Raw genomic sequence first — 24,254 nt, 5'->3', positions numbered from 1 at the left:
TGCCTAAGTCAGTGTTTTCCAAAACAATGCAAATTTTGGAAAGATTTGAGGAAGTAAAATTGACAGGACTTAAACCATCTTTAATTCTTTCACCTAGAGAATCACTGTCAAGATTTGATTCATATTTTTACAAGTCGTTTTCCCTTCTGTGTGTGTTGGCAAGTATGTAAAATAATAGTTTGCAAACTATTTTGTATCTCACTTTCTGTATTTACTAGCATAGACTTATACTTTTGGTATTGATGTTTAGTCAAGGTATCCAAAGAATGCCTTTAGGAAATATGTACATTTTATATGTATATAATTTAAAGTTAAGAAAAGTAAGTTTTTTTTTTTTTTTTTTTTTTTTTATCCTCACCCGAGGATATTTTTCCATTTTTTGTACAGATAGAGTGGGAGGGAGAGAGAGGAAGGGAGAGAGAGAGAGAGAAACATCGATATGAAAGGACACATCGAGTGGCTGCCACCCGCACGAGAAAAGTAAGTTACTGTATCAGGTGTACATTTCACTTTATAAAACAGAAAACTCAAACAACTGTGGCTTAAACAGAATGGAGGTAACCTGCGGGTCTCTGCTATAGTTAATACAATTTTATAGAGCAGGAGTTTAAAATATAGATATCACCAGACTTAACACTTGTAACAAAATGCAGGCTTAGTTCACTATGTATGAATAATTATTTCTTTATAATTAGGAAAAGGTCACATTTTCCCATGTTTTATGTCAGGAATAATTGAATTCACATTGTTCAGTATTATCTAGATTAATTCTTAATTTTAAGTTTATCTTTTGAAAATAAACAGATCCTTTTCTACATGAGAAGTATAGCATAATTAACTTCCCACACAGGAAAGAAAAACTATTTTTTCCAGTCATGTTTATGCTATCATTATCAATTATGTCACCATTTGATTTTTTTGTTGTTGCTAATCCTTATCTGAGGATATTTTTCCATTGTTTTTTTTTTTTTTTTTTTAATCCTCACCCAAGGACATTTTTCTTTTTTCTTTTTTTTTTTATCCTCACCCGAGGACATTTTTCCATTTTTTGTACAGATAGAGTGGGAGGGAGAGAGAGAGAGAAAGAGAAACATCGACGTGAAAGGGACACATCGAGTGGCTGCCACCCGCACGACCAACCAGGGCCAGGGACAAACTGCAACCGAGGTACATGCCCTTAGCGGGAACCGAACCCGAGTATCTCTGGACCGCAGGCCGACGCTCTAACCACTGAGCCAAACCAGCCAGGGCTTTTCCATTGATATTTAGATGGAGTGAAAAGGAGGGAGGAAGAGAGAGAGAACATTGATGTGAGAGAGACACATCAATTGACTGTCTCCTGCTTGACCCCAACTGGGGCAGTAGATCAAACCTGCAACTCAGGACATGACTCTGACCAGGAATCGAACCTACGACCCTTAGGTCTGCAGGCCACTGCTGAACCAGGCAGGGCAACCCTTTGATTTTTAAAAATTTGAAGTAAAATGTTATTTGTTTTTGAAACAAACCTTCTACTTTCATTTAAGTCATTTGTAGCTGATAGGAAATAATATTCTCAATGGAAATAATGTTTCAATTTTAATACCTTTTTAAATTCAAAGATAAAACAACATCCAGTATATATTTCCTGTAGATATTTTCATAACTGACTTTATGATTAAAAGGCCCATCAGATTCACTCTCCTAGAAAGAAATTTGGATTCAGAAAAGTCAGTCTTTCAGGCCTATTGAATGGAAGTTGTAAACTAGGAAGCTATGGGGTGGCCATATTCCACCCCAGGTGCAGAGAAAAGCACAAATGAACAATCTGCACTTATTCTTTAATTCAATAAATGCTCATGGATCATCTTTACATGTTAGGTACTCTGCAAGGTGCTGGGTCTGCAATGGTGAACCCAACAGATGTTGTCCGTGTCCTGTGGAGCCTAAAAAAAAAGAATGTTGGTATTAGTTAATATTTGATTGCAAATTTTGATAAATACAATGAAGAAAAAGAACAAGGGGCTTTGAAAGAGAATAAGATGGTCTGAGAATCATGAAGGCTTCTCTGAGGATGTGATAGTTCAATAAATATATATTGAGGTGACAAATTATTATCCTTCTAGACATAGAAGTCATATTAATTGGTTGCTGTAGATATTTGGCCATACAACATTTATGTGAAACTGTATTTTTCAGGCCACACTTACTGCAACCAGTTATAAAAGAGTATTTATCTGGCTTGAGGTCCCTGAAGGGACTCCAATTCCAGCAATTTCTTCCTAAATATACCTGAAGGTCCTCGGGGTGGGTCTCATGTGTGCTATTTATTTTACTAAACTATTATATAGTGTGCATCATTAATTTTTCTCTAAGTGTTTGTGGCTGTGAGGACGTTACTATTATTCTCATCTCTTGCCTCTGATGTGTCATAAGTCATCCCAGCTGTGGCTACTTTTTACTAATGTCTGCCCTGAGGTTGCTGGAGCCCAGCGTGAAGCTTAATGATGTCTGTAGTGAGTTTGCTTTCTTCAGAAATCACCGATACAACACTGCTTATGGTTTCTGTTCTCAGTGTTTAAATGGATATACAATTCACAGAGCAGGAGTCCTTAACCTAGACTCCGTGGATGGACTTCAGACCTTTTGGGAACTCTTTGATTTGTACACACATTTTGGGGTATGTGGACAGTTGGTGGGGGTGGAGTAAGGGAGGTGAGTTATAGCTTTTTAAGATTTCAAAAGAAGTTCCTCACCTCAAAGGATTAGGCATCACCCTAGTACAATAAGAGGAGGAGAAATGGAAGTCAAACCATGGCCAGCACTGTGCTTTATGTAGAATCACCCACCTTTCCTTCGATATTTCTATACTATCATTGAAGCAGATGTGCTTACCATCTCTTAGAATGAGTTATAGGAGGGTCCTTGGTTCTCGTGCAAGGAGATTCCACTTGGACACCAACCACTCCCTCCCCTTGTTTTCATCTTCCACTTTTCTGCTCATTTTCATTTAGACATCATTTGTCAAATTCATTTTATGTTCTTCTAGTTATATATTTTGAACCTCTTCTCTGAGGGATCAGATTCCTGCAATTGCATATGTTGGTTTTGCATCCCTGATTCTCAGTGCAAATGATCTGGATTCCTGATTATTTGTTAGCCATAAACATGTTCAAATCTACTTTTGAGAAGCTAAACATTTTTTGTTTTTATCCTCACCCGAGGACATTTTCCCATTTTTGTTTAGATAGAGTGGGAGGGAGAGAGAGTAAGAGAGAGAGAAATATCAATGTGAAAGGGACACCTTGAGTGGTTGCCTCCCGCAGGACTCAACCAGGGCCAGGGACAAACTGCAACCAAGGTATGTCCCCTCAGCAGGAACCAAACCGGGGTCTCTCTGGACCATAGGCCGATGCTCTAACCGTTGAGCCAAACTGTCCAGGGTGAAAAACTAAACATTCTTAAAAGCATTTCATACCTTTTCTTTCCCTTAGCCTTCATGATTTGCCATAGAAACATTGAAGAATTGTTAGTTTTCACTTCCAGTGGGATGGGTTTGAAAAAGCATCTTGGAAAGAATATGCCTTCCTTCTGGAAGTCTGAAAGTAACTAGTTAAAAATGAATGAATCTTCTCTTTTCTTTACGGAAAACTGAAAAGATGCCACAAGCTGTGTTTTTGTTAGATTGGGCACCACACTGAGCGTATTGCATAGACACTGAAGAAGGAATCCTGTTGTGAAATTAGATGGAAAACAGTAGTAAACCGAATTTCATTTAGGTGAGTGTTTTTAGAATTTAAATGTTGTTTCTGCCTGTGTGTTTAAAAAACATAGTTCAGAATTTTCCCAGAAATGTAACAGAAGACCAAAGAACACCACAAGACAGCAATGCAGATGTGGAGACTGCCCTGTGGACACCTGGGAGCTACAAAAAACTCATTTTCCACTAGATCTTGTTATTCTACACAGCACTGGTAAACAGAAAGCTTTTAAAATTTTATTTCAGCATCTTCCAAATGTGGGGTCAGTTTTTTCGGACCTCATATAGTTCTGAATGCAGTCAATCAATCAATCAATCATCAATCATCAATCAATCAGGCAATGCTCATTTCCCCTTTAACACAACCCCACTGTTCTCTGGGTTGTGAGAAAGATATCAGGCCATAAATTCTCACGTTTTTAGACTTATTCAACTCCTTCTGTCCAAACGAAGGCCACACCCTCTGTGAACATACTCCAGTAATCCTATTTTCTTTGCCCTTTACCTATTGTTCCTCCACAGCCACTAAATCGTCCACAAACTACACCTGGGATGCTTGAGGACAGCAGTGCCCAGATATAGACCTGCTCATCCTGCAAGCCGCAGCCTGGGGCCGCCTAGGAGCCACCAGGCTGGAATGCGAGCCTGGAGCCTGTGCCCTGGGCCCGACCGTCGCCATGGCAACGGTGCCGCGCGCTCGCCGGAGTCGCGCAGGGCAGGGAGGTGGGGGCAAAGGGGCGGGGAAACGCGAGCACGGAAGTTCCCGCCTCCGACCCGCCGGGCGGCGGCGGCCGTCGCTCCAACCGTCGTCATGGCAACAGCGCGGCGCTCTGGCCGGCGTCGGAGGAGGGAAAAGGGGGCGGGGAATGCGAGCGAGGAAATCCCCGCCCCCGGCCTGCAGGGCGGCGGCGACGGCGGCGGCCCGCAAGGATTTGAAACCGTTTGGCGGCGGCGGCGGGCGATCCGAAAACTTGCATGTAGGGGCGCCAGGTTCTTGTTTTTTCCGATTCTCCCTCCCCCGCCCCTACCCCCGGGTTCTCGCGTGGAATTTTGCCTGGGGTGGCGGTCGCCCCTCCCGTGCGGGCTGGTGCGGGGAGGGGCGGCGTCCCGCAGGCCCCGGGCGGGTCCCCAGGCCTTGGGGGCGCGCGCCGCGTTCGGGGGTCTCGGCGTGGACCTCTGCGGTTTCCCTTGCAGAGTGAGGTCCGGCCGGGCCGGGAGGGGTGGGGCCGAAGTTCGGAGGCGAGTTTGACAAGCGGTCGGCGTGACGAGGTCCCGGAGTCGGACGGAGGGTTTGCCGCTCTGGAGAGGAAGTCCGAGTGCCGGACGGCGGGGAGCGGCCGCGGCCCGCGGGCCCCTCTGCCCGTGTGGCCGCGGGAGTGACCTGTGCGCGCGGCACACTGCGCTGGTCACTTGCCTCCCGCCACTGGATCGGCCACTCGGGGCTGGGGCCGCCCCGGGCCCTGCGGGGGCCGGTTCTCAGCACAGCCTCGCGGGAAGGCCCTGCCCCAGCCTCGAGGGGCCGGGCGCCGCGGTTGTTTCTGCGTTGCTTTGTGTTTTTCAAGTGTCTAAGACCACAACTTAGGAACGATGAACGGTTCTTATCCCCGTCCCTGTGCAGCTGTTTTTCTTATTTGTCCTTAATGTTTAAAGATGCGTAAAAAATAGGAAAGGCAAAGGAAGTGACAGGTGCCCTCTCCTCGTGGTGCAGCGGAGTCCGGGCACCGCGTTCAGGCCCCGCTGCCAACTTTCCGTGGGGTCCCCGGTCTGTCACTGAACCCCGCTGAGCCTCAGCTTCCCTCCTCTGTGAAATGGCCACGAGAAGGTGCCTGCCTGCTAGGGCGATGCATTTGCAAAGCACCCAACATGCTCCTGTCACCATCAGGGCACCGCAACCTTGGCCCTGGCAACACCCGCTCACCAGAGGGGTAAGCCGGGAAAGCTGCGCCTGGGAGACTGATGCGCCGATGCGCACGCGTCAGGTTTTCTTCACGGAGCCATCGTGTGTTTAAAACCGATTACATGCCCCGTGCAGGAATATGTTTATTGTGTCTGGCAAGGGGCATAGTATACTGAGGTGTACTCGTTTAGCGGTTGTTGGCTGCTTTTTCCCCCCAAGGCCTTTCAATACCTGTGGCTCAAGCTTTGCTGACTCCTGTGGCAGCTAAGACCTTGCGGAGGTCTTAGCCCTTGAGAAGGTCTTAGCCCATTTTGTAGCTGTCCACATAGAATCAGGCTTAAAAACAGACAGTGCCAGTTAGTTAAATATAAGACAAGATTCAAATATAGATGATTGCTAGGAGCAAGCATTACTCAGTTTATTTATTTTTTGCTTTTGAAGTAATTTATGTGACTGGTAGACACACTCTAAGCCTCAAAGATATAGCTTTATGTTTTTGTCAATGCTAATAATTTAAATCTGCAATTCTGATAAATAGTATTAAAATGGTTTGATTAGCTGGAACTAAGTAGATATAATTTATTTATAAGATGTAAGTTGTGTAGCAAGAATTCCTTGAAGGTTTGAAATTGTAAATTAACTTTTTGTTTTTGCATTTCATTATTTTGCTGGAAAAGAAAAAGGGGATAAGGAGAAGCAGATTTTTAGCTTTTACCAAATATTACATTGGCTCTACTTTTTTAAAAATGTGTAGTCCAGTATTGTATGTTATTATAGCAATTCTGATTGCCTTTCTAATTTTCAAATTTTTTATTATTAGTTGGAGATATTGCTGACTTATAGGTAAATGGCCAAGTGGTCAGATATAATGGATCTGAAAGCTAGGGATTTCAGAATTTTAATCTGAGCTTTGGGTTTAATTTCATGATTTTTGGGTGAGTCTTTTAATTTTGCATTTTAGTTTCCTTTAGCATTAAACACCATCATCTGCCTGTGTGAAAGAATTTATCGAGTGATTATTAGTGATTATGAGGAATCTTTTTGCTTTAGCCCTAACTATGGGTACTCTCAGGCAAATGGAGTGAACGGGTAGGATGTTTAAGCCTGGGAGTACACTTCTAGGCGAGAGCTGTGCTTAAAATTCTGGGTTTATGAGTTTTCATTTGTTTGTTCACCCATTTAAATAGTTGGCTTTCAGCTTTATGATGTAACATCCGGCAGTGGTATCACAGCCTTCTGTTACCAAGCACATAATTGATATAGTCATGGAGGAATGCACTTAGTTATTGTAGGAAATGAAAACAAAACCAAGCAACCAAACAACCCAAGCCAACCAACCAATCAGAAAAAAAATGATCTTAATGAAGTTTGGATTTAAAAAATGTGTTTCTTCTGTAATGCAGAATGCAGGGTAACCAGTTTTGGTAACTAGCATTAAGGACATATGATATTTCTATTCTAGAAGACCTACCTGGTACTCAGAACAGGATCTTAGAAACAAAACATAGTTGTGTAAAAGTAGGACATTAATCCCTTATGTTAACATTTATTTACTAATCAATTCATGTTCTATTACATACCACATAATGTGCTAGGTACCTACTGAGATATGTAAGTCATGGTCCCTGCCTTTCAGGAGCATCTCTGACATGGTGGAAGACATGTAAGTAATACTCAGATGTGTAAAAAAAATAGCATGATAAATGCTGGTATACAGATGTGAGCAGTGCACACTGAGAACAGAGTAACGAGTCTATGAGAAGTGGGCCAAGTATTGCTAAGAAGGGACATTTGAACTATGTTTACCTGGTTCCAGACAGGGAACAGCCTGTGAAAAGGATGTGGACTCATATGAGGGCTTGGAGTGTTTGAAGAATGGCAGGCAGTTCACTGTTGGTCATTGGTGGGTTGTAGTTAGGTGTGTGTGTGTGTGTGTGTGTGTGTGTGTGTGTGTGTAGGGAGGGGTGAGAGATGGGCTCAAAATGCAAAGGTACCTGTAGGCCTAACTTTGAATTTAGAAAGCATGCTGTTGTAGCATGCAGCCACGAGAAGTTTTTAAGTAGGGAGTGATGTGCTTAGTCTTGTACTTAGGAAATTTAGTACCAGTGAGGACTGAAATAGGGAAAAGTAAAATAGGCTGTAGGTAAGTGGTCAGAAGGGCTTTCTCTGAGATAGTGGCATCTAGAATAGAGATACAGGCAGGGTTTGAGATATTTCTGAGTATTTGTTGATATATTGGTTTATGGGGGTTTAGAAAATGGGAAGTCAGTGGGGCTGGAAAGTCTGACACAGTGAGGAGGTAGTTGATAGGCGATAGAGGTGTTGGCATTAGAGAGACGTAGAGTTCATACTTCTGATTCAGAAGCAGAGGAGGTAAGGATGTGTTCTCTAAGAGGTAAGTTGAAAGGGAATAGCATTTTGGGATGTTGCCATCTGACTATTATTTTTTCCCACAAAGCAAGAGGTAAGATTTTTAAAATTGAGAGTGAGGGGAAGCTGGAGTGCTTTATTTAAGGGGCATCAAGATGTCCGGTAAAAGTTTAAAAGCTGCTTTGTGGAGTAGGAAACAGTACAAGTTTCCTGTGGATTGAGGTAAGATCGGAAGCCATCTAACTACAAGATAGTGCCATTTTTCTCCAGCAAACCCTTAGTCAGGGAATGAAGGAGGCTGTCAAGGGATCGCAGTCTTGCTGGGTGTAAAGAGAAGATCGTGTGGAATAAGGAGAAAGTTGAAGAGGATAAGAGGCTGTGATCAGACAGAAGGGTCTGGGAGGTGATAGTGATGAGAACGGAGAATCCGATGGTAGGAGCCTCATACGAGGGGAATTTTGGGGTTGAGGTTGAAGAGCAGTAGTTGGGAAGGCAGTATGCATCTCAGAAACTATTTTCCTTCCTGGGCAAGGTTGGGGGAGAGAATTTAAGACTCCAGAGAGCATAAGTATGTACTCGACAGAGGACTGGAAACTCGGTTCACTTCTAGACAGTGAAGGAAGTCAGGTCAGCCAGTGAAAGCTAGGGCTTCCTTACAGAGACAGGGTACAGAGAACTTTCTGTGAAGAGGCCATTGATAATAAGATGGAAAATACTTTGATAAATATTAGAAGCTGCTTTAGCAGCACGTGGGTCCTCTGTGGAGCAAGAATGCTTCTGAGGCAGAACAGAGCCTTATTCCAAATATGTAATTTGTAAACTGAATAAATGACAGTTGGAGACCTTACATAATGTAGAGGTAGTTCACGTCCCTTCCAGATGTTTCATAACTAAAAGGAACATGTGGAGTGTGGATAGATTTTTAGCTTAAGGAATTTTGTCAAAACCTACGTTTCTGATTTGGGGATTCACCCCTATATAGTCAGTGTTTTTCTTGCTAATTAGGAAGAAATATAAGGACCAATATTTTAAGTTTTTTGAGGAGAATTTAAAAATTATATTTACATAGTTAAAATAACTTTTTTGGGAATACAGTTCTATGAGTTTTTATGCATGCATAAAGTAGGGTATTACACCCTTCTTCATGGACAGTGTGCTGAACAATTTCAACACCTAAATAATTTCCTTGTGCCACCTCTTTGTATTCAGGTCTCCCCCCACTGCTAACCCTTGTGGACCACTGATCTGTTTTCCTTTTTTTAAAAAAATTTTTTTTCCCTTTATTGATTTAAGAGAGGGAGGAAGTGAGAAGGAGAGAGATAGAAACATCGATGAGAGAGAACATCGATTGGCCGCCTCTTGCATGCCCCCCACTGGGGATTGGGCCCACAACCTTGGCATGAGCCCTGACCGGGAATCGGACCGGCGACCTCTTGGTGCATGGGTTGACGCTCAACCACTGAGCCACATGGGCCAGACTGATGTTTTCTGTGCTCAAATTTTTTTGTCTTTTCTAGAATGTCGTGCAAATGGATTCATACATTATGTAGCCTTTTGAGAATGGCTTCTTTTACTCAGCATAACATGTTCAGAGTTTACTTACGTTGTCATGTGTATCAATAGTTCATTCTTTTCTATTGCTGAGCATTGTGTCATTCCGTGTTTTTGCCATAATTTGTTTATCCATTCCCCAGGTGAGGGACCTTTGGGTTGTTTTCAGTGTTTGGTGATTACAGAAGAAAATAGCTGCTATAAACATTACATTCAGGTTTCTGTGTGAATATAGATTATATTTCATTTAGGTAAATACCTAAGAGTGGGATTTCTGGGTCATGGTCAATGTATGTTTAACTATATAAGCAACTGGTAACCTGTTTCCAGAGTGGTTGCAGCATTTCGCATTCCTACCAGGAACACAGAGAGTCCCTGTGGTTCTGTGTTCCCACCAGCACTCGGTACTGTTTGCCTTTTTTCTTTTAGTTGTCCTATCAGGTGTGTGGTGATATCTCATTATGGTTTTAATTTGCATTTTCCTAGTGATTAAACTTGTTGAGTATCTTTTCATGTGCTTAGTTGTCATCTGTATGACATCTTACTTGTCATCTTTGGTAAAGAGACTAATTTTTTTGCAGATTATTGTTTATTTTTTATTTTTATCTTTATTGTTAAAAGTATTACAGATGTTTCCCTGTTTTCCCTCATCGACCCCTCCCCACCTTCTCCACACTATTGTCTGTGTCCATTGGTTATGCACATATGCATGTAAATTCTTTGGTTTATTTCTTTCCACCCCACTGATCCCCCTTCCCCCTGAGGTTTGTCAGTCTATACCCTACTTCCGTGTCTCTGGATCTATTTTGATCATCAGCTTATTCTGTTCATTATATTACATAAATAAGTGAGATCATATGATACTTGTCTTTCTCTGACTGACTTATTTTTTTATTAGATTGTTTGTTTTCTTGTGGTTTTCAGATTTCTTTATATGTTCTTGATGTAAGTCCTTTATGAGATAATATAATTCACAAACATTTTCTTTTGAGTCTGTGGCTTTTCTTTTCAGACTCTTAACAGAATCCTTTGCAGAGCAAAAGTTTTTTTATTTTGGTGAAATCTAATCTATCAATTTTTTCTTGCATGAGATGTACTTTTGTGCTGCATCTAAGAAATCTTTGCCTTTTCCAGGGTCATGAAAATTGTTTCCTGTGTACTTTCTTCCAAGAGTTTTATAATTTTACATTTTATACTTAGGTCTTTGATTTGTTTTGAGTTAAGTTTTGTATATACTATGAGGTGTAGGTTGAGGTTTATGTAATTTTTTTTGTTTGCATATGGCTGTCCAGTTGTTTATAGCATAATTTGTTGTAAAAACTGTACTTTCTCCATGAATTACGCCTTTGTGGAAAATCAGTTGTCCATGTTTGTACTGGTCAATTTCTGGACTCTAGTCTGTTCCATTGGTTCGTGTGTCATATCCTTTCACAGCACCACATTGTCTTGATTGCTGTATATCTTAAAATTGGGTAATGTGAATCCTCCAACTTTGTTTTTCTTCTTCAGAATTATTTTTGTAATTTTAGTTTCGGCTTATTATTTATACAAAGAATACTGTTGGGATTTTGATTGGAATTGCATGAAATCTATAGATCAATTTGAGGAGAATTAATATTTAATGCTAATGAGTTTTCTTTTATCTCTTTCATTAGTTTTGTAGTTTTCAGCATACAGATCCTTAATATTTTTATTTTAAATCTTTTACAGACTGAATTATGGAAATGAACAGTGAAGAAGAACAGTGGGAGAAACTGGATGCAGAATTTGATCACTTTGTGGTAGATATGAAGCCCTTTGTTTTAAAATTACCCCATAGACCAGGTAAGATTATGTTTGAAAATTAGATTCTTAAGATTAATTTTTTCTGTATATTATTTAATCAAACCAATGTACCATCAAAATGGATATAAAGCTGAATTCTTTTAATATCAATTTTCATCTTAAGCTGATGTAAGATTGTTTGCTTTGAGCTGTTCAAGGGCAAATAGAAGTTTAGTGATACTGTCCTACTAAACCATGGGAAGAAGGTGGTGCCACTTCTCTGTCATTAACTTAAAGCACATGGGTCTCTAAAGTTAGCTACAACTGCTTCTTCCTGCATCTTTTTTCCCTCCACAATGGGATTGTTTCTTCTTTCAGTAGCCGACTGTCACCTGCTTTCTGACTCTTTGTTTATAAAAGTGGGAAGGATGCCCTGGCCAGTTTGTCTCAGCGGTTAGAGCGTCGGCCTGTGGTCCAGAGAGAACTGGGTTCGGTTCCCGCTAAGGGCACGTACCTCTGTTGCAGTTTGTCCCCAGCCCTGGTTGGTCGTGCGGGTGGCAGCCACTCGATGTGTCCCTTCACATCAATGTTTCTCTCTCTCTCTTCCTCTCTCTCCCTCCTGCTCTAGCTGAACAAAAAATGGAAAAATGTCCTCAGGTGAGGATTAAAAAAAAAAAAAAGTGGGAAGGAATCTATTGTTTGACTGAATAAAATTAAGTGTGAATGAGTTTTTGTTGCTATATTTTTAAAAAAATATGTTTTTATTGATTTTAGAGAGGAAGGGAGAGAGAGAAAAAAAAACATCGATATGAGAAACATTAGTCTGCTGCCTCCTGCACACCCCTTGCTGGGGATCGAGCCCAAAACCCAGGGATGAACCGTGACCCGGAATTGAACTATCAGCTTCCTAGAGCACTGGATGATGCCCAGCTAACTGAGCCACACGGGCCAGGGCTTTGTTGCTGTCTTGTCTGCAGTTTCTGGCCTGTTATCTCTAATTATGGAATGAGAGTCTTTGTTTCAAGTTAAAGAATTTTCAAATAACTTAAGGTATACGGAATAATTGGAAAGGGTTTGGGGACCAGGACGATTCTCTGAGTTATACTGGGTATAAGGCTGGCTGTAAAGGTAAATCTGATTGGCAGCTTTTGAGTGGAGGATTTAGAGTGGGGCCAAGAAACTGGCTTTTACTCTGTCCAAGTTTTCTGTTTCCCTGAGGTGTCTGCGGGAACGCTGTAGTCAAAACGAGGAGCCAGGGCAGTCTTCGATGTTTCCAGGGAGCTGCACCGGGAGAAGGGAGGGTAGTGGGAGAGTTATGCGTACTGTGGTCATCCATTGTTCCAGGCCCGCAACATTTTGTTTCATCCTCACTCAAGGATATATTTTAATTAATTTTTTTAGAGAGAGGAGGAGGGAGAGGGGGGTTGGGGGGAGAGAGAGAGGAGAGAGAGACACATTGAGAGAGACACATTGATCAGTTGCTTCCCATATACTCCCCAACTGGAGATGGAACCTACAGCCTAACTATATGCCCTGAGCAGGAATTGAACCTGCAACCTTTTGGTGTGCAGAACCTCACTCCAACCAACTGAGCCACCCAGCCAGGGCCAGGCCTGGGACTTTCTTAGTCCCCGATGTCTTGGCATGGTCTTCCCTCCAAGCTTCTTCTTCTACCCACTTGCCTGTCAGACTACATTTATAACCTTTTCTTTATTCCTCAGCTATTCTTCAAAATGATTATTTCATGTTTCACAGCTCATTCATGATTTTTTTAGTTAATATTTAATGATATTTCTATATCGTCAGTCATCTCTTTATGTTCACTACCTTTTTGTGTGTGTGTGTTAGATCTGCTGATAAGGAAAAATTTTTATTAAAATCTCCCAGTATAAATATGTTTCAAATCAAACTTCTCATAATTATCTTCTTTTTAAAAATGGAGTTTAGGTACAAGAATTAGATTGATTGTAATCTTGGGTTCATGACTCATTGTTAGTATTGGTACATCTCTGGCCTTCTCTTATTTAGTTAATTCTTAATGAACATTTGAGAAATCACACCCTAATCAAGAATCTGGACATTCATAACAACTCATCTTATTGCTAAATTCTACTTTGGAAGATGGCTTTTCCCATTATTTTAAGTAGGAGAATGAATTCTTTTGTATTAATCAAGTTGTACTGAGTTCTAGCCATCCGAAAATTATATAGATTTTAGTTAGCTGCTGGGCATATAGAAAATACATGTTTGGAAAACTGATTAATTAAGTTTATCAGTTTCACTTTTGCATATTCTTTTTGCACAAAGTATGCTCAGTATTTCATGAAATTTGCTTTTTGGTTATATAATTTTCAAAGCTAAAAATATAAAAGTTACTTAGTGGGTAGCTCTCAAACCTGTAGTGATAAATCTGGTATGAGCAAAGTAGTAAATCCAGTCCCAGCGATTTTTTTTTTAGATAAAACAATAAATGAATATGACCTTTAGAAACTAAGAGATTAAAGCAGGCTTATGATTGTGTTAGGTATATAATCCTCAAATTGAGTTAGACTGAGAAAAGATTAGTGTCAAAATAGTTTTCATGACACCTAAAAACGATTCCATGTCATGGCAAGATAAGATAGTCAATAGGTCATTATATGTGGATTAAACTGTGCTATATTTATTAGGTGGTTTTTAAAAGGACTATTATTTTACAAAATTACATGTAAATAGCCTTCACTTATTTTTAGAGAGGTTAAAAGAAACCCTAAATAAATCAACTACAAATCCCTGAAATTATCAGCTTTAATAAATTAAACATTTGAGATTTAATTTTAGATTAAGTTTAAAATGCTTAAATAAATAAGACTGCATTTTATCCCTCTCTTGGTTTGTATAATGAGAATTATAGAAAGATTTTTCAACACAACTACAATTAGTATAGAGATGTTTTTACAGCATACTTTTTATCTCATCACTTTATTTGACAGCAGTCCAGAGATTTCTGAGATAATAGTTCTTTGAATATGTCTTGCCTGATCACTAATTAACTGGTAAACTCTAGACCAGGGGTTGGCAAATTGTAGCCTGTAGTCCAAATCTAGCCTGCTGCCTTTTTTTCCCCCCTCACCTGAGGACATTTTCCCATTTTTTTGTTCAGATAGAGTGGGAGGGAGAGAGAGGTAGAGAGAGAGGGAGAAACACCGACGTGAAAGGGGCACATCAAGTGGCTGCCACCTGCACAACCAACCAGGGCCGGGGACAAACTGCAACCGAAGTACATGCCCTTAGCAGGAACTGAACCTAGATCTCTCTGGACCACAGGCCGACACTCTAACCGCTGAGCCAAACTGGCCAGGGCCCTGCTGCCTTTTTGATAAAGTTTTATTAGAAAACAGCCATGCCCATTTGGTTACATGTGGTATGTGGCTGATTTCATGCTCCAGTGCAGAGTGGAACCGACTCCTGCTCTAGACAAAAGCATGTTTAGATAGGTCTTTCATTTCATATTTATTTACTGAGAAATCAGGTTGCTAATAGTTCTTATGTATTTCTAGAACGGCAGAGGTGTGCGCTTTGGATTAGAAAGCTATGTGAGCCTTCAGGAACAGGTGCGGGAATAATGGGCAGGAAGAATCGGAACCTGTATGCAAAACTGTTACTGCATATGCTTAAGCGAGGAGTGATTGAAGGCCCTTTCCTACACCGACCGGAACCAGGGACACTAAAAACTTTACCTTCATATATGGTAGGTGTCACTGACCAAAAGATGCAGTAGTTTAGTTTCTTTAAAACTGTTAATTTATCATTCTTTTTGGGAATGGCCATATTAATATGTTACAAGTCCTAGATAATGTATTGGTTAAAACTAATGTTTTCTTTCTCTCTGATTCAGTTCTTTCTACCTTGAATAGAAATCAGATAGTGGCCTGTAAGAGGCCTATACTTACTAATTTAGTCATCCCACAGTATTCTGCAGTATTTCTAAAAAATTTAAATTGGGTTTTAAAATTTGAGCCTTAAATTTCCACTAATTTTCACTGTTTATAATAGTAATATTTTACGTATGTCAGTAAATTTTAGGTATTAAACTCTTTGACATTTAAAAATATATAAGAAGTTGGACTAGTAACTTCTAAAGTTCCTTTGTATTCTAATAAAATGATGATAGTAAGTTGGAGTTTAGAAGTGATTTTCTGTAAGTCATTTAATTTCATTACCAAAATCAGGGTTGTTAAAAGGCTGTTATAATTATACTTGGTTGATGAATTTTCACTGTCTTGGTGCTTGTCACAGGCAATATGTCTTGGTTTGTATGGTGTTTGAATGCTTGAGAAATCTGACTAGAGTTCTAGGGATAGGTAGTTGCTATTAGGCTACATTAAAAAAAAAAATGAAGTGCAGAATTCTTGTGGAATGTATTTTAAGATTTTTTTTTTTATCAGTTAAACCAAAAATTTATTCAAGAGGCATGCTGAACATTTAGACCATAATATGTTATTCATAGGAGAATGCCAAAAGTTTTAATGTTATTCCCAATCATATGTTAAAGTAGAGCTATACACTTTGCTTAAAATAAGTAGTCTTTGAAATAGTAGTTACTTGACTTAATATTTGATTAAACATTGAAGTGACTATGTCATTTAAAAAGAAATTACTATGCATGTCTGAGTGGGGATAGAGGGGCGTGTTTCACCCCTCCCTTGAGGATTTCTGTGTAGGATTGGGAGAACTGTTGCAGAGGTATCCAGTTAATGCAGAATTTTCTTCAGAAATGTGTCATGAAGTCTGGCTCACTTAAAGAGAAAGAAATGGGCTAATATCATTCTTCTTAATGACTAAATGTAGAACATTTTCTGAAACACATGCAGATGTTAAGATATGTTTTCATATTTACACTCAATTTCATAAAATCACAGGAAAGGGTTTTATGTTACAAATAATAATGTGAAGGCCTTGTATTTTCCAGCTCATTTATGGCATGGCCAAATGAAACCCCAGGTCTTCAGCTGTTGTTCTCATCTTATTAAGGGATTCCTAATTTTTATTTATTGTGGTTTTGAGCCCACTGAATTTTTGGGGCTGCAGAACAATTAACGATCACAGAAAGAAATCAGAGAGCACATGATTTAAAAAGAACTTTCCATTTATGTTTACATAAAGCTGATATTCCTTTTGTAATACAAATAATTATTTTCAGATTTATCTGTTATGCACTTTTGTCATTCATCAGATTTCTTATATAGCAGAGTACAACTAAAATGTAAATTTATCCATTTTATGTATTTTAATATTTCACAATTCATTGTGCATTGAATGATAAATTTTTATATACTTTTTTGTATACGTTTTTGTAGTTGAATTTGAATATTTGAAAGGTTGTTATCAAACTTGAAACTTGATGGAAATCTTAGCTAATTATTTCATTATAGTACATTTTGAAAGAATAATTTTTTTAATTTTTAAAAATCAGTCCATCTATTTTGATGAACCAAATTCAGCACAAGCAAAAAATTCAAGCCCAGAAGGATTACCGGACTGGGTCATGGGTGAGCTGGGGACGAGTGACCACAAGTTAAACGAATCATGGAAGCTTTCTTCTGGAGACAGTCTCTCCCCGGTGCAGTCGCCAGCCGACGCCCACAGGTATGCCGTGGAGGTGGGTTCCAGCGTGCCTCGTACTTAGCCTGTCTTTGCAACTGGTTCACGCATTCCTTTTTCCTTTTTGTTTTTAAATGGTAGATAGTAGGTTTGCTTCATATTTTTGTTAAAGTTGAGGTCTGTGAAGGGATATTGGGAAGGTAAAATGACAGTTTTGCTTTTCATTTACTGTATATTCAAAATTACTAGGTAGAGTACTGAGCTTAAATAGGATTTTTAGTGCAAACGAAAGTAAACTTCTAAGTTTTTGAAATACACGAAAAGATTATTGTTGTAGTATAACTTTTGGCCTTTAGAAGGGATAGACTGAAACTGGACTTGTATCAGATGTTGAGTTTTACCTTTGGCGTTGTTCCCTCAAATGTTAAATCATTGGACAGCATCAGTTGACATGTACCTTTCTTCATACTTCCCTCCTCACCATTCTCTTGGTAATTTTAATTTTGGAATTTGAGTTGGTTAACAATATATTCTTCTCTACTACATGTTTTTCAGTTTATTAATCAGATATAGAAATGTTATTAGTAATTTGAAATGTTGATATAGTTGGGTTATGTTTTCAGATACGAGTTAATATGGTGGGAAAGAACAGATGAATACAAAGTAAGAGATCCAGTCCTTAGGAACGTTTTTGATTGGAAAGGGGGAAACAAATTAAAACGGAGAGACAAAAAAGGAAGAGGGGAATATAATTAAGGACATGTTCAGAAGAGTAAAAAGGCACGAATAGATGAATCTATAGGAGGTGGTATAAAATACTTATTTTTGCATTCATAGGAGATTTAAAAATAGAAGAGGTGTAATTGTGGAATTTTTGTTAGCCTTGTAAGCAGATAAATGGAGGTATAAAGTGACTGTGATGTGCATACAAAGAAAAATACACTTTTTGGTTTTGTTGTGAAATGCATCAGGTGTTTGCCAGAAGATTTGTTGTGTCTGACTAGATGCTGGATTCCTTTCTGGGTGTAATGAACATTGAGTTTACAGTTTAAAGGTGAACTAAAGGACTTTCCTATGTTTTGGAGTTTGATGAGGTTGAAAATGGGTGATCTTCCTGGACTGAGTGAATCATGCGCATAGATTGGATTTGTTTGACTTACATAATGTCTTTATACTTATTTTTTTATTCCTCACCCGAGGAATATATATATTCATCAGATAGAGTGGGAGGGAGCGAGAGAGAAAGAGAGAGACAGAGAGAAACATCGATGTGACAGAGCCACATCAGCTGGTTGCCTCCTGCATGACCCGACCAGGGTCGGGGACGAACCGCAACCAAGGTACGTGCCCTTGACTGGAATTGAACCCGCTGAGTCAAACTGGCCAGGGCACATAATGTCTTTAAAACTTTTTATATGAGTTGTCAAAATTAACAGATAATTTTGTATAAAAACCTAAATTTCTGGCTTATTTTAAAAAGTGAAAACCTAGCAATCTTTCTGGAAGGCAGTTCTAGGTTGGAGCCACGTAATCTTGGTTCGCCTCTCGTGCAGCGTGCCTTCAGGGTTTCCTGCTGACTCCTGACGCTGCCTTTAGGCCAACTGTAGCTGTTACTGAGCTTGAGCTTTGTTTTAAGCAGGGTTAACAGGATATGAAGTATTTGTTTTTCTATTTTTATATTCTATTGAAAGTAGAAAGAAGAAAGGTAAATAAGGGGGATCACATGATTTAAGAAAAGAAGCGAGACTAGATCTTTGTAAAAGTGAAAAATATGTGGTACCATAATCACCATTTGTTACCTGTTTAGTCTTACAGACCTTTGATCTAGAACCGTGATTTAAATGAGCAAGGAAGCGAGGTAAGTCCGTGGATAATTTCAGTACAGTGGTTCTGCGTAGCTGTGGAAGTGTTCATGAAGACTGAGGTGTGTATAAGAGGAGGGTTCAGGACAGGAGATAGTCTAGCGCTCCCCTTTTCTTCCTCATAGTAGAGGACACAATTTGAGAAACAGTGAGAAGATTCTTCACATATTAGCGATCTTTCTGGAAAATGAAACCATAGTAAAATCTCCACACAAGTTTAACAAATAAATTCTCTTTGTTGCTCAGCTATAATAAAATGGCATTTTAATGCAAATTACTAGAGTATAAGGCTTTAGCAATCAGTTACGTAATAAGTAGTTAATGGGAAAAGCAGGCAGTCCTTTGTTCCTTGTCATTCTTCACATCTCCTAGCTTCATAAAAGCCTTCCCTGACCTCCCAGGTCTGTTTAGGTGACTCTTATTTATGCCCAAATACTCTGTTGCACTCATCACATGTGCAGAGGTTCCCATTCTGTCCTTTTTGCTAGATTGTAAATTCCATGAGGCCAGAATTGTGATGTTCCCGTGTGCACCAGATTGCAGTGCCTGGCTCTGAGCAGGAAACTTGGGAGCTCCATGGAGTTTCCGCTTGGCCAGCGCATGCCTGCCTCAAGGTTGGTTGTGTTAAGCATGGCCACATTAATTTAATCTTACACAACCCTCTGATGTAGGTGTATGGTGGCAGAGAGACTGGCACACAGAAATTTAAAAACAGAAACTTAGGAAAAGTCGAGGGAACGATCAGATTTAGAAGAAATTAAGAGAAGCTGGGTGGTAGGCTGTGGAGATGTGTAGAGACAATGGAGGAGCCGGGAAAGGCCACTTAAATACCTTTCTGGTCAAGTGTCAGGATGTCAGGAAGGCCCAAGGCCAGTTAGGGCTGCAAAACCAGACTACCCAGTCTATCTTTTCTTACACGTTTCTCAATTAATTTACTGAACATTTTTAATTTAATTAACAGGTCTTTGAAATTTTATTTACGTGAAGGCATTTGGAAACTAAAACTACAGTTTGTGTGAGTTAGATCAGAAGTGGTGGTGAAGTCTAATGGTCTGTCTTCCTATTTCTGTTCTAAAACTGCTCCTCTACCCCAAGTGGTCACACTGTGCTAATGAAAAAGTATCTGCTAGTGTGGACCTAATAATCTAATCATTTCTGCAAGAGATTGTTTTTAAAAAGTTTAAGAGGCTTATAATATTTGACACATGTATATTTTTATAGTGAATAATTTATTGTTACTTAGAACTGAAGTTTAAGGCTGCCTCATAAATTTTACAACCACTTCAACTTGTCCTTTGAAAAACCTCTTTAATCTTAAAAGATTTTCCCCCTTAGTGTTTCTTTTTTGATCACTTTATAAAATCCTGCTTTACTTAGACCTTTTTGTATGTGAAGTATTTCTAATGGCATTTTAGATTATGCTGTTTGTGTCCTAGCCTTTTTATATTATTAAAGATGCAGAGTCCTTTTGAAGCCTCTTTGTTAGGGCTCCCTATTCAGTAGAGATGGCACCTTTCCTTTACCTTTATTCTTCCTGTAGGATATGGGATGTAGTCTGGTTCTAAACAGCTTAGAAGTATTATGAGGTTATATTCCATCAGGCTTATTATCGTGCTTTCTTTTTTCCACCAAATATACATTATACTCTAGTAAACTTAGCATTTCACATCAAACAGCTTTAACACTCGGCTAGGTCCGTCCTGGTTTTATTCTTTGCTTTCTTTTCTTTCTCATAGTTCTTGGTTTAAGGTTACATTATTAGCCATGTTTTCTTCTAGAAAAATCACTTTCCAAATTGCATTGCTATTTTTTGAGATCTCTTAATTGTATTTTATGTCAAAGATCTGCTCATTTTCTTCACAATGAAATATGTTAGTTATATTTGAGTTTGGAGCATGGTTTCTGAAATAGAAAATGTTACTATGAGATCATAGACTTAGATCTCATCCTGTACAGGTTGGTTGATCTCATTTAGTTCTACAACCATGAGCTATATCCATTATATTACTTCCTGGTCATTCTTCAGATGCCTGCATTGACATCTGGTGAAGACCTTAATTGTCTTTGTAGCAGGCCGACTTTCAGGCTTCCCCTTGAGTGAGGGCAGGACTGTGGCTTGCTTCTGCTAGAGTATGGCGATGGTGAGGGGACAGCACGTCCACAATTGCAGTACAGTGTATAAGACTGTCCTACTAGCAGACTGCTGTAGAGTCTTGCTCTCTTTCCCTTGCTGGCTGAAGAGGCGAGCTGCCAGGAAGTCTATAGTCATAAGGGAACTGAGGCTGCTGTAACCATACAAGTGGGGAAAGCGGATCCTCCCCTAGTTGGGCCTCCAGATGAGAACCCAGCTCTGGTCAAACCCTGATTGCAGAGGCCCAAGGCAGAGGACCCGGCTCAGCTGTGCCTCCACTTTTGACCCACAGAAACTCTGGGGAAGTATATGTGTTGTTTAAAGCTGTTCAGTTTGTGGTAATCTGCTGTGCAGCAGTAGATGACCGATAGAGTTTTTATCCTCATTTTAGAGAAGTATGCAATCTCTATGCAATACATGCTTATGTTAAAAACCTCAATGTAGCCCTGGCCGGTTTGGCTCAGCGGTTAGAGCATCGGCCCGTGGTCCAGAGAGACCCGGGTTCGGTTCCTGCTAAGGGCACGTACCTCGTGCAGTTTGTCCCCAGCCCCGGTTGGGATCGTGTGGGTGGCATCCAGTTGATGTGTCTTTCTCACATCGATGTTTCTTTCTCTCTCTCTTCTCCTTTCTCTCCCTCTCACTCTATGCAAAAATGTCCTCGGGTGAGGATTAAAAACCCCCAAAAACCTCAGTGTAGAAATATGTATAGTAAAAAATCAAAGCCCTGTCCATATCCTTCTTATTCCACTTTCCTCACAAGAGGTAATAGTCATCATCAGTTTGCTGTGTATCACTCTACAATAGACATATACCCTACCCCCACATACGTAATTACGAAATTACACATTGACTTATACTATATGTACGGTTCTGAGACCTGCTGTTTTCTCACTCAGTGGTGTCTTAAATCTGTGTCATGTAGTCTGTGTTGTCTTTTAATTACAGATTATAGCCTGTATGTGAACTTATTGTAATTTAACCTGTGTCTGTTGCTTTCAATTCTTTACTGTTATAAAGAATGCCTTTATAGAATGTTAACATTCTGTTACATATGCCACTATGCCCCTGCATGTATTTTAGGCCATCATTGATTCCCAGAAAAGGAATTGATATTTCAGTAGGTAGGCACATTAACAAATTTAATACATGAACAATTAGTGGGATCATTAGTAGGTTCAACATCTTGTGCAGTAGTAAGAGAAATCCACTTGTGATGGTGTGGCAGGATCTCTAAGATATATAAAGTCCAAAAGAAGTACACAAAAGTATAGTAAGCTTCCATTTGTGTGTGTGTCTGTGTGTTTTAAAGAGGGTATATGGATACATGTGTGTCCATGTGCATGGAATATTTCTGGGTGCCATATACAAACTGTTTCACCTTCAGGGACTGGGACTAGCCTGGGAGGAAAGTGACAAACTTTTGTGTGTGCAATTACACACTTATTTTTTTATTGTTACACTCAATCTGCCCTTTATTTTTATTTATTTATTTATTTATTTATTTACTTACTTACTTACTTACTTATTATTTTTTTATCCTCACCCGAGGACATTTTTGCATTCATCTTCAGATTGGGAGGAAGAGAGAGAGAGCGAAACATCAATGTGAGAGAGACACATCAAGTGATTGCCACCCACATGGCCTCAACCAGGGCCAGGGACAAATTGCAACCCAGGTATGTGCCCTTAGCGGACACCGAACCCAGGACTCTCCGGTCCGCCGGCCAACGCTCTAACCGCTGAGCCAAACCGGCCAGGGCTCAATCTGCCCTTTAAAATGCCATCTTGTTTGGGCGTATACATCGTCAGCATTGGTGATGCATGTTAATACATTTACTATATATAACAAATAGATTTCAAATGAGAATGACATTCTTCTAATAAATAATTTAAATATTTATGTATTCCACTTGATTTCTAATTTGTTAAACCAGAAAACAAGTGGCACAAGTTTTACCATTGACGGAACACTTAACTGTACGCTGGATACTAGTTCAGAAATCTCTCATAAGTTACCTGACTTCATCTTTCTACGTTTGTGTGAGGCTGGCATGATTGCCCTTTGTGTTTATAGATGGGGTAGTAGCTTCAGCAAGATCAAGCAACTTTTCCAGTGGTGGACCCAGGCCTTTATGATTTCAGACCCCACCTTCCTTCTAGTATACCATGCAGGCTGAGTACTTTACAGCAGATACGGAAATTTCCCTTCGATCTGTCTTTTCCCCACTTGAGCTACATCAGCAATCCTGGGCAACTGTGCCTTTGTTCGTGCTTATTTCTAGGTTGAGCTGAAAGGAGGCGGTTTGCCTTTGTTCAGATCTCACTTCTGACACTTGGCAACCATGTGTCCTAAGGCTACTTAGCTTCTCTAAACCCCAGTTTCATCTTTTGTAAAATGGAGATAGAGCGTCTAGGGAAAGTGTTCGCTGTTGCTACCGCCATCCATCACCGCTGCTATGGTGATTTGTTATTTTCATAGTTCATATAGGGGTTTGCGTGCTAGAGTGTTTGACCATTCTCTTGTTTCTCTAATTATGTAATCCGCCCAAATGGTATTGTCTTAAAATTCATTGGTCATTCATTATATTGAGTTACTAAAAATCGTTTTATGTTCCTGAGAAAAATTAATAAATTAATGACTATGTACAAAGATTCTGACTGTAAGTATGAATCTTGCACACTCTCAGAGTACAGTGGTAGTGGTATTTTAAAAGAGACTTTGGAGGAATCTTTATTTAGGTAACTCAGCAAGTCTATTTTTCCAGGGTAGACAGAATACAGTGTGTGGATGGGCTTTTTTTTTTTTTTGTATTTTGCATTTTGCCACATTATGTACTAGAAGCTGCCTAAGTAATATTAGACTTCAGTTCATGTCATCAGTTTGTGCATTTTCCCAAAGACCAGAATGCAAGATAATAGGTTGTATTCTTGTCTTATAATTTTGTGAACAATGTTTTGAAGTATCTTTTTAATGGTTTGTAATTATTTCTATGCCTTTTTATTGAAATATGATAGCTTATCACCACAGTTCATTTAGGTTGTGGGATAGGAAAAAGTGAAAAAGAATTATTTAACACCACTTATTATCTTTACTTGAAACTTTGATTGAGACTTATGAATGAGGAGAGGGTAAAGAGGAGTCAACTTGAACCAGCCTCGAACTTTAAACACTGCTTTGCAGTGGAGAAACACATTAATTCTGCTCAGTATAGAGGACTTTATTGATGAAAAAGAAGGCATTGGTTTGGATTTCTTTAGGTGCCATTTTATAAAGTGCTACTATCCACATAAAAATTCTAGGAGTGTGGAAACAATTATTTATTGTATATTACTTTTATCATATTAGATTTAGGTTAA

The 24,254-nt window shown here is 39.5% G+C and overlaps 1 protein-coding gene across 3 annotated transcripts in view; it reads left to right on the top strand.

Moving 5' to 3' along the window:
• Positions 1-4,657: 4,657 nt before the first annotated feature.
• The window catches only part of CEP112 (centrosomal protein 112), a 341,295-nt gene continuing 321,698 nt past the window's right edge, over positions 4,658-24,254 (top strand). For all 3 annotated transcript variants that reach the window (XM_036269316.1, XM_036269315.1, XM_036269313.1), the window contains exons 1-4: positions 4,658-4,716; positions 11,268-11,381; positions 14,861-15,051; positions 16,777-16,949. In XM_036269316.1, coding sequence (XP_036125209.1) covers positions 11,276-11,381; positions 14,861-15,051; positions 16,777-16,949 — 470 coding nt within the window. In that variant the 5' untranslated portion in view covers positions 4,658-4,716; positions 11,268-11,275. The remainder of the gene's footprint in view (positions 4,717-11,267; positions 11,382-14,860; positions 15,052-16,776; positions 16,950-24,254) is intronic.

The sequence above is a fragment of the Molossus molossus genome, unplaced genomic scaffold, assembly GCF_014108415.1.
Source record: "Molossus molossus isolate mMolMol1 unplaced genomic scaffold, mMolMol1.p scaffold_m16_p_19, whole genome shotgun sequence".
In the NCBI taxonomy this organism is placed as follows: domain Eukaryota; kingdom Metazoa; phylum Chordata; class Mammalia; order Chiroptera; family Molossidae; genus Molossus; species Molossus molossus.
The sequence above is the reverse complement of the archived record's forward strand: the minus strand, read 5'-3'. Positions and strand labels throughout refer to the sequence as shown.